The 17,822-nt window shown below is 25.6% G+C and overlaps 2 protein-coding genes across 2 annotated transcripts; one reads left to right on the top strand and one right to left on the bottom strand.

The window, feature by feature from the left end:
- Window positions 1-2,241: 2,241 nt before the first annotated feature.
- On the bottom strand, window positions 2,242-6,666 carry LOC129981799 (zinc finger CCCH domain-containing protein 10-like). Its single transcript, XM_056092815.1, has 2 exons — window positions 6,427-6,666; window positions 2,242-4,528 (listed from the first exon to the last, which is right to left on the bottom strand). The coding sequence occupies exon 2, from the start codon at window positions 4,415-4,417 to the stop codon at window positions 3,386-3,388; it is 1,032 nt and encodes a 343-aa protein (XP_055948790.1). The 5' UTR covers window positions 4,418-4,528; window positions 6,427-6,666; the 3' UTR covers window positions 2,242-3,385.
- Window positions 6,667-7,055: 389 nt separating this feature from the next.
- LOC129981434 (zinc finger CCCH domain-containing protein 10-like) lies at window positions 7,056-12,972 on the top strand. The gene is made up of 3 exons (XM_056092274.1): window positions 7,056-7,217; window positions 10,410-10,515; window positions 11,340-12,972. The coding sequence occupies exons 2-3, from the start codon at window positions 10,511-10,513 to the stop codon at window positions 12,073-12,075; spliced, it is 741 nt and encodes a 246-aa protein (XP_055948249.1). The 5' UTR covers window positions 7,056-7,217; window positions 10,410-10,510; the 3' UTR covers window positions 12,076-12,972.
- The last annotated feature ends 4,850 nt before the right edge of the window (window positions 12,973-17,822 follow it).

Genomic DNA, 17,822 nt, shown 5'->3' with positions numbered 1-17,822 from the left:
GTTTTTAAAATTGTTTGTACATCAAACTAATAAACCATATGTGTTTTAAAATTATAATATTAACTAGGTAAACTAAAAAATGTTAAATTATTTCTACAAAATAAGGGTGAAATCAAACTTAGAATTCCAACATGAAGTGTGATTTCTAGAAAAATGACTCTTTTGCACATCATGGCCTAATTCTCCCAATACATGCATAATAAAACTTTTTAATAACTCAAAATAGTTTCAGTGCAGATTTAGTTTTACTCCATAAAAGGCACTTGTATTAGAAATTTGTATAATGCATTACAATATAAAAAAAATCTTGGCAGATAAAAACCACAATGATTTAACACAAATGATTTAAAGAGTAAAATTTTTTGTTCTCATGCATATGGATTAATTTTTAGAAGATAATAGTGTATTAAAATTCAATGAATCAATTGTTTTCTTTTCTTTATTTACAACATTCATTTAGAATAAATTTTCTAAAAATAGAAAATGCTATATAATATTTTACTTCACTTTTAAATTTAACTGAATTAAATGTACCAATATCATTTGTATTTTCATTATTATATTTATATAAATGATAGAGAAAAAAAAGATGGATACAAGCTTGAGGATTGAGTGGAGAAAAAATATTACTTTATTTCTTTCTTTTTAAATGTATGTGAACATCAAGAATAATGAGCCACAAGTTATTGTGTGCTTCTCACTTGTAGGAACAATATTTCAAACAATAATAAATTATATTAATAACATACATTTTTTTTAAAATTTTGTTTAATTTGTAAATAGCATATTTCATATTAATTCATTACAATATTCTGGAATGCTACATAATATATAGCTATTTGTTAGTAAGTAAACACCAATTAGATTTTAAAATCATAAAAAGAAACTTACTGCCAAAATAAATTTTTTTTGTATACTTTATTTTTTGGAATATATTTGTTATTCATTTTGTAAGAGTCAAAAAGCACTTGATGTCAAAACAAGTATGCAGTTAAATGATATACGGCAAAACAAAAAAAGTCTTCACTATATAGACTTTTTTTTGTTGTTGAGGATATATTCATGTAATGTAAATAATCAACAGATTTTTAAATAAATAAGAATATTTATTTTTCATTGTATTATTTTGTGTTACTAAATATATACAATACCAGAATAGTGACACAATCAAATATATGACCAATATAACATAAATGAAGAATAATTTATCTATTTATGATTAGCAATTATATTTAAAGAAAGAACTTATCTTTGTAAAACAAATTTAAGTTTTCTCAACATAAATGAGATTACAAATACAAACTTTCAATCATAAAGTACTAAAATACAATGGGCCCCATATAATATGAATTTGTGTAAAAATGTATTTAAAGATCAAAGAGAAAAATATTTTTAATTAAAAGTGTTAACTTGTTTCAGTCTTACAACTGGAATAAATTTACCCACTATTGTATATCCTTTTTATATGGGTTATTCCAATGTATGGCAATAATAATCAAAGAATTTTGAATATAATTGTTAGAAGAAAGTATTAACAGAAAATTTTTAAAGCCATAATGAATATGCAAATAACTTTACATTTTTATTAATAAAATTGGATTATTTTCAGTAGTTTTTAAGTGTAGAAAATGTTAAAACATAATTTGATTTTCATAGAATAATTAATGAAATTTAACACATTTTTTCAAGTAATTTTTAAGTATTATGATTATCTAGATCAGTGGCACTCAAATTTTTACTATAACTTTATTACAAAATCCCAAAATGAAATTTTGAATGTACCATTATTTGAGACACCAACATGTTCATTTTTGATATTGAAAATGTCAAGCCTAATAAATTTAACAAAGGAATATAGTAAACTATTGGTCGTTTTCTTCATATTCTTCTAAGATAAATTCATATATATATACACAGAAAAAAAATAAAAATTCTGCTGTTTAAATAAAAGTGAAATTTGATTATCTATCACATTCATTTGAAAGGTTACAATAGATTATTATACACATTAAATATAAAATAGGTCTTTATAATAATGAAAATTTTTCAACAATTTGAATTTTAATAAATAAAGTATTTATCCACAATTTATACTTATATTGAATTTTACAATTACAAAAATATAATAACAAATAAAAATTACAAGTTCAAAACTGACATGTTTTTGATCAAATGCAAATTATGAAAATGGATGATCATGTTTATTACTAAATAATCATTTTTTAAAAAATTTGTTAGGTAGTTTTTCAAGAAAAGATTAAAGTGTATAAGAATTCTCATAATAGTCCAGTATTATTCCACATATAGCTTATGAAATGTTCATTTTGCATAAAAAAAAAGTTAAATATATAAAACAGCAATAATATTAAAAGTTTTACTTTATTAAACAATTACTAGTCTTATTACTTATTTCTATGTTCTTTCTGGCTCTTTTAAAGATAATTTGGAAATATTCATTATGAAATTCTTTTTTTTTCTGTTATTATTATTATTTATTTGCAGTTTGAAATGTGGCAACATTTATCAATATAAATAAAAAAAAAGGGGGACAAAATATATTTTTACCTCTTTGGCAACTAGTTAACATAAGACAAGTCTTCAATGTAAATAAATAAGACTGTGATGTATAACATGACAAAAAAAATATTTAAAAAATTAATGAATAAACAACATAACAGAAAAATTTCAAAATAACAAAGTTTAATTCTTATCTACCTGATTATGTAATAAAATAATTTATAATAGTAGGGATTTATTTCTAGGCTCTATATATTTTTGAAAGAATTCGTTTGAAGTAAAATTCAAAATATTTCTTTTGAAGTAATATTGCCATAATATTTTAGTGCAACATTCTTAAAAAAAGGAAAATAAATTTCAAAAACTTGTGTTTATATTAGGTGTTATAAAAAGTCATATGACCCCATCAAGATCTCTTAATGACCTGAATAACATACACATACAGGAAAGGAAATAAACTAAACAGTGTTACATTATATGGTATCCATATTCAGATTACATCGAATACTGTACATTATATCTAGTCATATCTTGATGAGGTTCACATAGCTTTCAACTATCTTAGTGAATGTTCAAATGTAAAAGTTAAAAAAAAAAAAAATTATGAATAGAGAAGCAAGAAAATTCACTACTACATAAAAGATTTAATAGCAGTTCATTGTTCTCTGGCTGTCAAAACAAGAATTTAAAAAATAAAACTTTTGAAAGGTTTTCAGTCTTTAGCGGAATGTATGAAACATCAAAATATTTCTCATTATCTACAAAATAACATACATTCCCTTTCCATCCTAATGCACTGAATTAATAATAATACATAATCACCGATTAAATATTATAGAATGCCAGATAGTCGAAAGATACCATGAGATTATCCTAAGCTATGTGGAATAACAGGCCGCATACTCTGGGTCATAATAGGGTAAGATATGAGAGCTGTTGATGTAATGATAGTCTGTGGTAAACTTTGAGAAAGAGATGCAGCTGAAATTGTTGGAAGGGTGACTTGTGAAGGTGCTATTGAAACTGGAGTTAATGTAAGATCAGGCGCGAGTGATGCAGCACCAAGGTCGGTACTCAGAGGTATTTGCGACAATTGTGTAATGGAAGGTGGGGGTAAAGATGACATGGTAGGTGTAAGAGTATGTGGTATGAGTTGTTGAGAAATGGGAGAAACTAATGTTTGTTTGCTAACTCGCAGTTGAGCATTTTGATCGAGTAAAAATTCATTAGTAGCTGTCAAATCTAAAACTTGTTTTTTCAGCTCTTCAATTTTGTGTAAAAGCATGGCATTTTCTTCTTCTAATAAATAATGAGGAGTCACCATTGGCTTTCTATCATTGGGTGGGTAATGAGCATCTGAAAAAGTATTTTCATATGCTCGCCTTTTTGGCTGTGGCTCATACCCATTGAAATTGTCAAAGCGATCATTTTCAATATGATCTCTTCTCATTCGATTATTTTGACCACTTGCTTCCATTTGAAAATCATAGTTAGACATGTGTCTAAATTTGCAACGGCCAGCTCGTCTGCATTCACCTTTCAAATAATCCTTGCAAATTGGTATTTTGGAGATTGTATTATAACCAGCATTCCCCATACTTTCTAGAACAGTTTCTGGAAGTCGACCCGTGGATCGAAAAATTTCTTCCTCTTGTTTAGTGCAATGGACAAATTTGCAATTAGGTCGTCTGCACTCTTTATTTTGAAAATCATGACAAAACACAATATCTTTTTTCCCTAATGCTTCTGCCTCATAACCTTCAGGATGTTTGAACTTGCACAGCTTTCCTCTCTTGCAAACATTTCGCAAAAAATCTCTGCAAATATTGTCTTTTGAATTAGAATCTTCACCATTTAATGCAGAATCCTCTGCATCTTTGAAGGACTTACCTTCTGTCATGTTTATAATCTCCAATATTTTGATTCAAATAATTATGCACTGCAATAAATATCAGATAGTACCATATACAGTCTGAAGTGTCGTCAGCAGATTTGCCCTTGGCACTTTCAGCTAGAAAAAAAGAAATGCAATATGTAATTGGAAGTCTTGATGAGAAAAAAAATTCCTAAAGTCTGACTAAGCCTGTTCAATACCATAATAATGGTATGAGATTAATTTGAAAGAATATTAAGATTCTTTCTGAGGTTACTTAACAAAAATATTTGAAACCACTTAATTAGAAAAATATTTCAAAAATTTTGGAAAGCTTGTTTTTGATAAATATTGATTATCCAATAAGTAACTAATTGACAAACCCTGTGGCACTGTCTAATGATCTAACTTATTATGCATTTCATTGCAGTTTACAGATAGTGTTTCAGCTTATAAACATTATCATGATAAAAATACCAATCATAAAAATTTCCAGTAAAAAAAAGATTTTTTTTAGTAGAAAACATGAAAATTTAAATATTAATAATATTATTAACATTATTGATATAAATTATAAATTAATTTAAAATGCATATATATGGTTAATTTTTTTTTTTTTTTTTTTTTTTTTTTTATGTTTACTATTCAAAAATTTTGGAAAACATGTTTTTGATAAATGTTGATTACCCAATAAGTAACTAATTGACAAACCCTGTGGCACTGCCTAATGATCTACTTATTATGCATTTCATTGCAGTTTACAGATAGTGTTTCAGCTTATAAACATTATCATGATAAAAATACCAATCATAAAAATTTGCAGTAAAAAAAGATTTTTTTTAGTAGAAAACATAAAAATTTAAATATTAATAATATTAACACTATTGATATAAATTATAATTATAAATTAATTTAAAATGCATATTTATGGTTAAAAAATTTTTTTTTTTTATGTTTACTATCAACTTAGTGTGATTTATTACGTACAAAGCACGATTAAGTGAAAAACAAATCAATTCTTATCATATAGTTGTTTACTGTTTAAATAACTTTTTTTTGTAGATTCATTATTACTCTTTATATTAAAGCAACAGGGCAGAATACCAATTAATTTTCAGAAGAATTCTTTATTTAAATATTAATCTTTAATTAAAGAATCAAATTTAATTAAGGACATTTTTTAAAAAATAGTAAATTCTACTTTCACAAAAATTGAAAAGTAATTAGACCTCACATGCTCCAATGAGAAGAGAATAAATTAAACTCTAATTTCATCAAGAATGAGAAATAATCATAAAAATGTATCAATATTTATACACAGATTTATCAGTCACTCTATCATCATCTTTACACAGCAAAACATGTAATGGACCAGGAAATGCAGCAAAGATCTTACAATTTATAGTAATTAGTAAATATAGGGATATAGTCACCTTGCTGTTCTGGTCCAAACTTAGTTCAGCACGTATTGCTGCTGAGCAAATGGAAAATACCGAATTTTCAGAAGAACTTTTTTTAAAAACAGTTATTAACATATCACTCAAAAACATTGGAGTAGAACTTAAAAAAAAAAAATAAAAAAAAAAAAAAAATTGATGTTTTTATTTAGTAAAATTTTTATATTCAAATATAATATTTTAAAATAAGTAAATCAAATCAAATATTAATCCTCTTTCAAATGAACACGACAAGCAAAGAAACGATTTCATAAAAACAACAATTTGGTACAAGGAAAATACTTTTTTCAACATGTCGCGATTATGATGAATTCTTTTACATCAAAAATAAATAAAACCTGGTTTGGGCACATTTATGAAAATTTCCCCACAAAATGTTTTAAATCGTAATAACAACTAGATAACTGATCAACAATCATTTATTAATACGTCAAACGCAGCAAGGAAAATGAAGGCATATTTATATATTATATGGGCAAATTTTAAATCAATGAATTTATTTAGAAATAATTTTTTTAAAATCATTTCAAATCAGTTATCACGTAGATTTTTACATTTAGAAAAGATGAAGAAACTGACCTAAAATTTGAAGGATCAACTGGGATGGACTTAGTTGAACACAAAATCTGATATTCACAACAAGTATATTTAATGATCAGATGCAATACAAATTTACTTTCATTAAATAAGAAAATAATGAAAAATGTGTAAAATATTATCAGAAGACAATAACACACACATTTTTAAAGCAATAACCTTTGAGGTACACAAATAAAGTAACAACATTTAAATAGAAAAAGAAGATTGAAAAAGACCTGGTACTGCGCATTTCACTTCAAAGCATAGTATCCAGTACAAAAATTAACTAAATGAACGATCTAGAGTAAAACTATATTTTTTTGTTACTTCATTTTTGGAAACAATAATTGCTACTAAAATAAATTAAGAATCCACAAACGAAATGACCTTTCTAACTATACAAAAAATAAAAAAACAGTTATTTTAACCACTTTTTTATATTCACAAGCATATTCTTGCTATAATATTTACATCAAGAGCTTTTCATGATATCTGTTTAGTTGATTCAAAAACTTATTCATTAGAGAATAATTTTCAGAATCATTAAATTTTTAAATCAAAAATTTGTTACATATTTTGAATATGGCATCATTTCCCGCGTTACCTTTTGAAACTTCACCCCTGTAAAATAAATTTAGGCGTAAGTTAAATAAATAAACAATTTCAAAATTTCAGGTATTTTATGTTCATTAAATAAAAATTATACACGTTAAGAAAACAAATTTTACGAATAATTTTTTAAGCTATCAAATCTTAGTACATTTCTTTAAGAAGTAAGCAACATTTAAAAGGTGAGCACGTTCGCCGAAAAAAACTTTTTTTTAATCATTCTGTCTAGGTAAAGTTAATGAAATGTGTAACGCAATTTTTTTTAATGAACAAGATCAAACTATTGCAAATATTTGTGTGAATTTTATGATTAGTTACAAGTCATTGCCATTTCATATTATATAATTGCCCATATTGTGCAGTAATTTTCTTTGTATGTAAGCAAATAATTAATTATAACTGTTATCATGATGACTTTAAAAATGATTTTTTCACCATATTTCGATTATCGTCTTGCATAATTTTCTGGTAGCCACAAAATGCTGTCTAACAAATCATTTCTGAGACAAATATAGTAATATAGCTTAAACAAAGCTGTATTTGAAAATACAGATTGCATTATTTTGTATACCATGGTCTCTTGTTTGTTAGAAAATTAATAATGTTCACATATTTATTATATTTGCACACATTGAAAGGGAAAAGTCTAATGACTAAATAATGCATAAAGGGAAATTAAAAAGGAATGGAAAAATGTGGGAAGTAAATTATTATATGTTTATGTTTGCTTCCATAAAAGAAAAATTAAATTAGTAATATTGATTTATCCATCCAGTTTGTATAGAATTATATGATCAAGTATTACTATCTTATTAATGCAAAATGTATTTAAACAATAATAAGAGGAAAAATTCTATTGGCTTAATAAGACTAGAAATTATTTTGCTATGATGTGAACAAAAAAAATTTTAAAAAAAGGATTAAATTATTTATACAGAATAACCACTTTTTGAAATTAATATCTTAATTGTCAGAAATAGGCATATGCTTCCATTTCGAGGAATTTTTTAAATGACATAAATTACTGCTCTCAGTATTGTTTGAACCAATAATTCTGATGCTAACAAAATTGCAAATCATTTTAAAAAATAGGTCCTATTAATTATATTTAATGAAATATTCATGACACAGTAAAATTTAGATGGAAAAAATTCTATTCTTCTAAAAAAGAAACTAATTTGAATTTTAAAACTAATTAACAGCCACCTCAAAGTGCTATGTATTGATGGCTGATATTTCTTAAAGTGGCTGTTTGGAAGATCTTAAGTTATACTCAGAACTCAGTCATATTTTTTCATTTTATTTAGAATGCAAATATGTTGAGAATATTATACTAAATATAAATAAGCAGATTGGAGAACTGTATAAAAAATTAGACTTTATAGTTTTTTGTAGTCCTTATTTATTGACTTAAATAAGATAAAATGGCATTTAGACTTTTTTTCAATCATAAGTACATGCTTGTCTCTTAAAAAATAAGCTATTGAATTGTGATTAGAGTGAATATCCTGTATAAATAGTTAATGTATTTGGAGCCTTTCAGAATGCACTTAAAATTTTTCTGCATCTATTTTGTTGTTGAATTAGCAGTATATAATAAAATTTACTAAATTAACAATTCCTTTATGTAAGTATGAGATTTATGATGATTCTAATAGAATTTATTTTAATTTGAATTTTTCCCATGCCAATTTTTAAATATTCATTGCTTAGTAATAAACTTGATCATGAATTTTGATACGACCTGCCTGTAAATTCAGACTAACTATGAAAAGCTCAATTCATTTTCTGAGAACATTCAGTATTTTATTTAAATCCTGTAACAATCCTAGAAGAAAGGTACTTAGTTCAGACACAGTTTATAACTTTATAATATAAAAAATTCATCCTCATCTATTAAGTTTCCAATATATATTATTAATGTACTTTTATATTTTGTAACATGTCTGGCTGATAAAAAAATTATTATATCTTAAATGTTATATTAAGCAGCATATAAGAGTAAGTTCAGATAAATAGAATGATCATTTATATTTGTCATGTGATTATAACATAAATTGGGTATATTTTTCATTGAGCCAATTCATGTCAGATTCATATTTGACACCATTCACATTTATATTTGAAAAGTAATTAATTGGCTCTATTTTATCTGTGCCAGTATTATTTGACTGTAATTTCAAATTATCACAGTATGAAACATCACAAAAATATGAACAATTCTTTTATCAGCACTTCATACCATATCTATACATATATTTTTGTACTATGTCTAATTTTATATTATATGATAAGAAAGGGAAAAAAAAGATCAATGAATAATTTTAAAGTAATGATATTTAGGAAATCTTTTAATATAAAAAGAAAATGAGAAATCAAAACTGCATGTTCTAAATAAATTAGAATAATGATTAACACCAAGAAATAAATTATGAAAACTTATGTTTCGAGACCACGAACTAACTGTAGAGGATATTGGTATTTAAAGCCATATTCTACTCAAGATGACCATAACTTTCAAGATGCATTGGAAAATTTTCAGGACTATTTGATTTGTTGGAATGATATGCTTTTGTAACTTTTATTGTACTGTTAAGTTAATCTATCATAAGTGTAGATTAGATATGATTGTGTATTTGCTTGTGAAATTTTTACAAAATATATAGTCTATTATTGATAAAAAAATTATAAATATCTGGTCTGTATCTCAACCTCTATATCATAAATTATAAACAAACAGAAAAATCGAAGTTCGTAGAATATTTACACATTTATTGAATCTCAGATTTCAATTATATACTTCAATCATTTTGTGTGGTTTCTTTTTACTTGTATTTTCTTGTGTGGATTCTCTAATTTTTTTAAATGAAAAATTAAATTAGTTTGTTGTTGAAGTATAATCAGTTTATTTTTTTGGCAAATTTTGATTTGTACTGTATTATTATTATACATTTAGATTCATAAGAGAAAAATGATCCATCCAAATGTTTTAGGTTAAATTATTTTGCATAAAAGTGGGGGTAGAAGTTGAAATTCATTTTCTGATTTGTAACTGGTTCTATGAAATTTTGATTTTCTGTACTTTAATGTAATAAAAATGAGAGTAGACACCTTTTCTAAAATCATATATTATCATTTTGTACTAAAAGTATATATTACTAGCTTCTAAATAGTCAATAGCTTCTAAACTTTTTATATTCACATGTTTTGGCAATTCACATTCCAGATATTTTAATATCATTGATATAAATAACTGATGCTTCCTTTTAATTATTTTGAACTTTAGCTTACTATTAATATTACTGTGTATTGAGTATAAAAATTACATTTTGATTTGAGAAACTGTAGGTAAATTTTGTTGTATGTATTTTCAGAAATCTCATTCTATGGTGCTGTTTTGAATTATAACGATTTTGCTGGATTCATCGTAGAAGAAAATTCGTAATTATTGATGCAGTAGAATAACCTATGTTTTATGAAGTAAGCTCCTGTCAAAAAGATTATAAGTTTATTGTTGTTAATCTTTATAATTCTTATGTTTTGAGTGTTGTTTATTATTTCTAAAATATTTAAAATAATAATAAAACAAATGCAAATTATAAGATATTAAATCAAAATGCCAGTCCACGATGTGATACATTTTCTACCCAAATTTATTTGAAATAGAACTCAATCATGAATAATATTTACTTAAATAAAAATATCATTACAAAATAAACTATTCTGTTTCATTAATTTATATTAATTATGTTGGGCTTAAAAGTTTGAAAAAAATTATCTAGAAAGGATTCTTGCAATATCATGCTCCTTAATCAGCCATGCAAGAACCTGGAATGCAGATAATTTGGGTAAATCAGGAATAGAATCTTACTCCAAAATTAATTGTGAAAAATATTTGTGTGAACTGAATTTAAATTTTCTTTATTTCTGTGACATTTACATGCATGCAATCAATTGGTTATACAATGGTAACTACACTTTCTAAAATAGCCAAATCTGATATTTATTGTTAGGAGGTAAACTTGAAATATTTTAACCTCTTAAATTGTAGTCTGTCTGTACCTATGCATTTCATCTCAGCATTTGATAAATTTTAGAATTGTGGAGGAAATTTGAATTTTATTTAAAAAACAATAACATAGGGAATTTCCTCCTGGTGTTTATTTAAAATTCTGCAAAATCCTATCATTTAATATCTTTTGTAGAGCTGGTCTTCTGAATCAATAGACTTTAGTTATATTTTTTAATTTACTATTTTTTATTTATGATGTACTTTACAGCTATATAATTATGATTTGATTTAGTATGAATGGGGACAGCATGAAAGATAACATCTGTCGAGACTTCTTGCGGAATGTCTGCAACAGAGGCAGCAGCTGCAAATTTCGTCACCCCGAAGGTGAAGAAGCAAAAGCATTGGGTAAGAAAGATCTTATCTTTTGTCATGACTTCCAGAATAAGGAATGCCGACGTGTCAACTGCAGATTCATTCATTGTACGAAGCAGGAGGAAGAAATGTACCGTACTAGTGGGTACATTGCAGATCACATTTTAGAAAGTGTTAACCAAAAGGGAGGTGGCCAAATTCTGTCAAGCATACCTGTTTGCAAAGATTATCTCAAAGGTGAATGTAAGAGGGGTGGAAGATGTAAATTTAGGCATATTACATCTGGACAGTATCATATGGAGAACAACAATCTGAATCCCCAGCGCAGAGCTCCATTTGAAAATTTTGAACATCCTTTTGATGGGTTTGGAATATGTGAACCACTCCCTAAACGACAAGCTTATGAAGATCAGTTTGTCCCATTCACTGGAGGAAATTCAATGCCAGAATCACATCAATTTTTGCCCCAGCATGTCCGCTTATTGCAAGAGGAGAATAGTAGGCTTATGCATAAAATAGAGGACCTCAAGAAACAGGTTCTCGATCTAACAGCGACCAACCAATTTTTGCGCGAACAAAATGAACAAATTCGGGGACTAGCAAGCAAGGATTGGTATATGTCTCCGTACCAAAACTCTTATCTACCACAGTGAGAGCAATCTTAGTAGCTTTTATGTCTTTTGTCATATGTCACATTAATGTTGTTATACAAATTTTAAGGCATTGATGTTAGTACAAAAAAATTATAGAAATTTGATGGAAACAAATCTGGTTGACTATAAATGTTGAATCTTTTATTATTATTGATGGTTCAAAATGTTGTTTTTATTTGTCTTTGGGAATTTGAATATATAAATGTTATGTTTACTTCATTCATAGATTTGAACTCGGTGCACATCGCTTATATTAATGATTAAAGATTATCTGTAGTGGAGTCTGATTGATGCAGTATTTTAAAAGCTGTATTTATGTAACACAGTAGAGTATCAGCAATGAAGATTAATTGGTTTTACTTTGCATCAATTTTCATATACTGCATTGAACTGTCTGCAGTTTCGTGCAAAATTATTGATGTAGTTTTCAATACGTATTTTACTAACCATTTAAAGGTACATAAGCTTAAAAGTATTGTGCATTTTTAACTGCATAATTTGTACCTTTTCATAAGAATTTTTTGCTGAGCAATTCTTTAAATTTCAAAAATGTAAGTGTTTAAAGAAATTAAAAAGCTTTAACATTTAACAATTCATTACTTATAGCCAGATATTAAATTTAAATGATCAGTAAAAAAGAAAAAGAAGTAAAAGGATAAACATGTCAATAATTTTCTAATTGTTGCATGCTTCTTTTAGACATTTTTATTTCCCTTATCTTCTTGCATGTTTGTATAAAAAATGGAATTTTATATTCATTTTTACTTATTTCTCTCTTCTCCTAATATATGCATGAATTATGAAATTTTTAGCGATTATATGTTCTTGGCTATAATACACTATTTTATAATTTTCAGATTTTAACTATCAGTTAATCATGTAAATTAATTTTTTTCATATTATTGGCATCATCTGTTAGTGCATTTCAAATGAAAACTGTTAGATTCCATGATGTTTTTAAAAATTGATTATGAATTAAAAATAAAAATTTAGATTTTTTAAAAAACTTTTTATGTTCTAATAGAGAATTTTCTGTTCTTTATTTATTTTTGTCATCCATTATCTCATTTGTGATATGCTTTTCCACATTTTTATTATTTTCATTTATCTTGTTGTTAAATTTAATGGAAAGTTTGTGTTGGTTTACTGGTTAAAAATTTTAATTTTCAAAATGCTCTGCAATTTTGATTGTTGGCTCTCCAATGTGCATGCATTTTTCAAATTTTTATGCACTTGAACTTGTATGTACTCAAAGATGAGGGAATACTATGCATATATTCACTTCTTGTTGCCATATATTTTATTAGAAAATTATCTAATATTTGTTTAGTATTTTATTATTTTCATGAAAGCAATGTTATTTCGAGGAATACTGAAAACTGAATGCTAAATCCTAACCTTTCAATGCTTTAAAGTATTCAAAAGTCTATTTATATGTATAAAAAAATGCACTTAACAATCCTTTCATTTTGTCTCAAAATTATTTTTTACCAGGATTTAATAATGATGCTGTGAGCATTTTTATTTGTAGACAATAGAAAGTTTTCAAATAGATGATAAAAAGTTGTGAACAAAAACTTTGTTTTTATAACTAAGTAATTTTTTTTTCAAAAATAAGGAATATATTTAATTGTATTTAGTGTTAACATAAAATCAAGTAGTCTATATGGGAAAAATAAATTTTCTATTCAAGAATATATTAATTTTGGATTTTTAAATAGTATAGATTTCAAGAAAGATTTTGCATTACTTTGCAATTCGTTTCTCTAATGCACAACCATTCATAATGAAAATACATTTAAAATTATATCAATAATATCGACAATATAATAGTGTATTAGTAATTATTTTTCATTCATATCCTTATAATAAATTGCTTTTTTTTTGTCCCTTACAAAAGTAACAACAGTTTATTATCTTTGAATTGTTTACAACATTTTGAAGCTCAGATCTCCTTTGCATTTTTGTTTCAGTCGATATATGACTATAAATTAGAAATTTTAAAAAATTGATATTCTGTTGTTTAATGTACAATTCTGATTATTTAAAATTAACCTAGAATTCTGATTCTTTTAGTTTTGAGGTACATAAAGTGGTGGTCTGTACTGCCATTTTAATATACACCATTTCTGTTATATGTTTTTGCACCATCTTTATCATATACCTTGTGCTTTTGACATCTGTTTTTAACTGAAGGAATTAAAAAGGATGGGGGCAGTAAGATTTATGTAAAGTGATAACTAAACAATATTTCTTGTAATAAATATAATAAAATGAAAAATTTTATTTATCCATTTTATGCATTTATTAAATTTCCTTTTGATTAAAATGCATAAAATGGTAAACCTTATGCACATAAAAATGATTGTGGTTGAACTTTGCATTTTACATTTTTTAGCTGTTTCTTGCTGAGATTGCATTTTTTACAGAATAATGACATATTTCCATTCTTAATCTCTTATATTTCTTCTTAATTAATACTTTAATGATTCTTTATAATCTTATTTTTGCGTCTTCCTCAAAATCACATGTGAAAGTAATTCAACGAACATTTTTAACTTTTATTGTGCTATATACTTCAAGGTATCGCAATAATAAATATCCTCTAAATTTTTTTTGTTTTAACTTCTCCAAGGATGAATTTGTGAAATGAAATGTATATATATATATTAAGGTCTTTATCATTTAAAACACTTATCATTTAAAGTCTTTTTATCATTTTAAATCAGCAGGAATTCTATGACTCTAAATATATTAATTTCCATTTTTGAATTTTTATTTTACATATTGTCATTTTTTCTTACTTAAGCAATTACAATTCTTTTAAAAAAAAATAAATTCTTCCATACAGTTTTAGTTTCTTGAGAAAGCCAAAGTAGATCTAAACTTCAACTATTCTTTATTTCTTATTAATATTTTTATGAAACATGTTTTAGGTTAAAGATTATAATAATTGAAAGAAAAATTTCTGAATATGCATATTAATTTACAGAAATTGTTTTATCATTTTTTTTTCATATAAATTTTTATGAAAATCATGGTTTATTATTGCTTGCTATTAAATTTTCTTATATATGGTTGCTCTTGTTTTTTATTTTTCAGCTGTTGCATTTATCTTTTCTTAATATAGTGATTTATTGTTTTATTATGATGTAGATGTAAGAAATTGTTTATATTGTTGTGTAAATATGGTCTTGTTATTAACATTATGATTGAAATCAAGTTGCCGAAAAAGACATCAGAATTCGCTAATATTTTTACCAGAAGTTTATCTAATGTACCAATTTTTATGACCAGATATTTCGGTCGTATATTGGTAGTTATGATGCAATAAATTTGATCAAATTTAAGGTTTTGTAATTGGAAGTAAGGCTTTATATCTAGAGCTTGTAAAAATTTTGTAGATGTTGTTTATATAGTGAGCTATATTTTTAAATATTTCAATTGTTATTGTTTTTTACTTGTTTTAAATTACTATTGTCATATGAAGCAGTATCAAATTGAAATTGATGAACTGAATATATTCTTATTTATCAAAGGCTTGTTGAATATTTTTTTTAATTGGCTATTTTACAAATTCATCAGTTAGCATTAGTTCTTATAATAACCACTTAATGTTAACCATTATTTGATTTATGTAAATTGACTTGAAAAGAAGACAATTTTAGACTTCAGCTGCTTGATTTCAGTTAAAAACTGTTTTTGCTGATAAATTTTTCTGAATATTTAGAATGTTTCTCATTACAATTATATGTGATAAATGTTGAAATTTTAAGAATGAAATTCCCTTCCATTTTATGTGGCATGTCTTTTGATAAATATTTCAATTTTCCATCCAATGAATTTTAAGTTTTCACAAATTATTGCTGTACTATTTGTATCATTTTAAAATTTGATATTCTAATGGAAGATATCTTCCATTTCCATCGAATTAACCATATCAAGAATTCTTCTGTGTATAATAGATGTTTATAAGTCTATTCTAGACAATGCTTAGGTTTGCTTCCTATATCAGGGTGTCTACCAATACTGAAGATGCCAGAAGTTATATATTTTTTCAGCTATTAAAGAACTACCCCTGAATTCAAGGCTGCAGAAAATTTACATCTGCCTTTTTGGATAAAATGACTGTTCTTAAAAATTGCTCAATGAAATAGAAATAACAAACACTATTTTAGTTTGCGAAGCTCATTTTATAACAAAGACTTAAACAATTCTTTACCATTTTTTTAATATTTAAAACTAAAATGTGCCTTTTATATATCAAATTTCTTTTTAAATTAACCCTTTCTCTATAGGTGGTACAAATAATACATTTGTAAATTTTTACTTTTGGTTCTTAACTGGTACAATTCAACATTAGAATTTTATTTTCTTGGTGGCAATAATTTACCTAGTCATCAGGCAGCTTGTAGGTGGTTTTATTCCATTGTAGGTGATGCCATTCCATTATTGCTAATGAATGAAGACAAGAATAAGTAATTCTTACAAGCATCTAAATAAACCACATATTTTATCTTCCAATAATTTGAAAAATATCAAAATTCTTTATTGTTTTTCTTTTAAAATCCTTGTCTTAAGAGGTTGTCTTGGATATTTCTATAGTAATCTGAATCATAAGTTAAAGTGCATGAATAAATATGTGTAACTTTGGAATTTTTAATAAATATATTTTTCTGTAGAGAATGACATATTAAATTTTTTGTAAGTATACAGTGGCACTTTGTGCTTTTGAAAATTTTTTCGGAAAGTAGCAGATATCTTATGAATATTTGGCTGAAAGTCTGTTGTCTGTTTGTATTATAAATAAGATTTTTTTTTCATCTATTGGTAATTAAATTTAGCAAGTCCACTGCAGTTATTAATAAAGTGTTTGTTGTTACCATGAGATAATGTGACCATGGAGTGGTATAAAGTAAAATATATGATCCAACTATTAGAAATCTTGATCGGATATAACCCAAATTGCTTGTCTTCCATATTGCCATCAAGCAATAGGAGTTACCTATTTGACTGGTGAGAACTTCCCCATCAAATACTTCTTCCACTTAGAACTATAATTTGGCAGCTTATGCCATTTTAGGCAAAAATATTGCAAACAATTCAGATATCTTATCAATTGGTATTTTTCATGATCATCTGAGAAGATATTTCTGAGAATAATCTACATCTTTTAATGCAGTAAAAATGCTAAGAATTTAAATAAATTTTAACTCATTCAAATTAAATGTTTAATTGCTTTGTCTTCATTACATCCATAGTATCAAAATTAATTTCAAACCCTAGAAAAATGGATATGTAATCATTATTTTTTATTTATTTTAACTTAAGAATTTGGTAGACACCCTGTCAATTTGTATAGCTCTTAAACAGTTGTCACTTAATATAAAACCTAAATGTTTATATATGCTTAGCACACAAAATCATTTTTGCTGGTCAGAAACATTCTGCATTTATCCGTCCCGTCACTTGCGGGCATCGCTCAAATATTCTAGATTTATTTATAAATTGATAAAGCATTGTAATAATTATAATAATATTAATCATTTTTTAGTTATAATCCCAATAAAGATGGGTGATGTAATTGCATTAATGTACTAGACCTGTAGTCCTATGAAGCCATAACTGTGTCTTTGTGCTAGTCATGTTAGTTTGGATGGCATTTGAGAGTGATGTAGCAAATTAAATAGTTTGAGAATTTGTATTTTGTTATCCCACCAAATTTTAATCACTTTGAAGATTTTTCT

Source organism: Argiope bruennichi, chromosome 8, assembly GCF_947563725.1.
Source record: "Argiope bruennichi chromosome 8, qqArgBrue1.1, whole genome shotgun sequence".
Classification (NCBI taxonomy): Eukaryota; Metazoa; Arthropoda; class Arachnida; order Araneae; family Araneidae; genus Argiope; species Argiope bruennichi.
The sequence above is the reverse complement of the archived record's forward strand: the minus strand, read 5'-3'. Positions and strand labels throughout refer to the sequence as shown.

Coding starts and splice junctions, on each gene's coding strand:
- LOC129981799 (XM_056092815.1), bottom strand. CDS start 4,417: ATGACAGAAGGTAAGTCCTTCAAAGATGCAGAGGATTCTGCATTAAAT.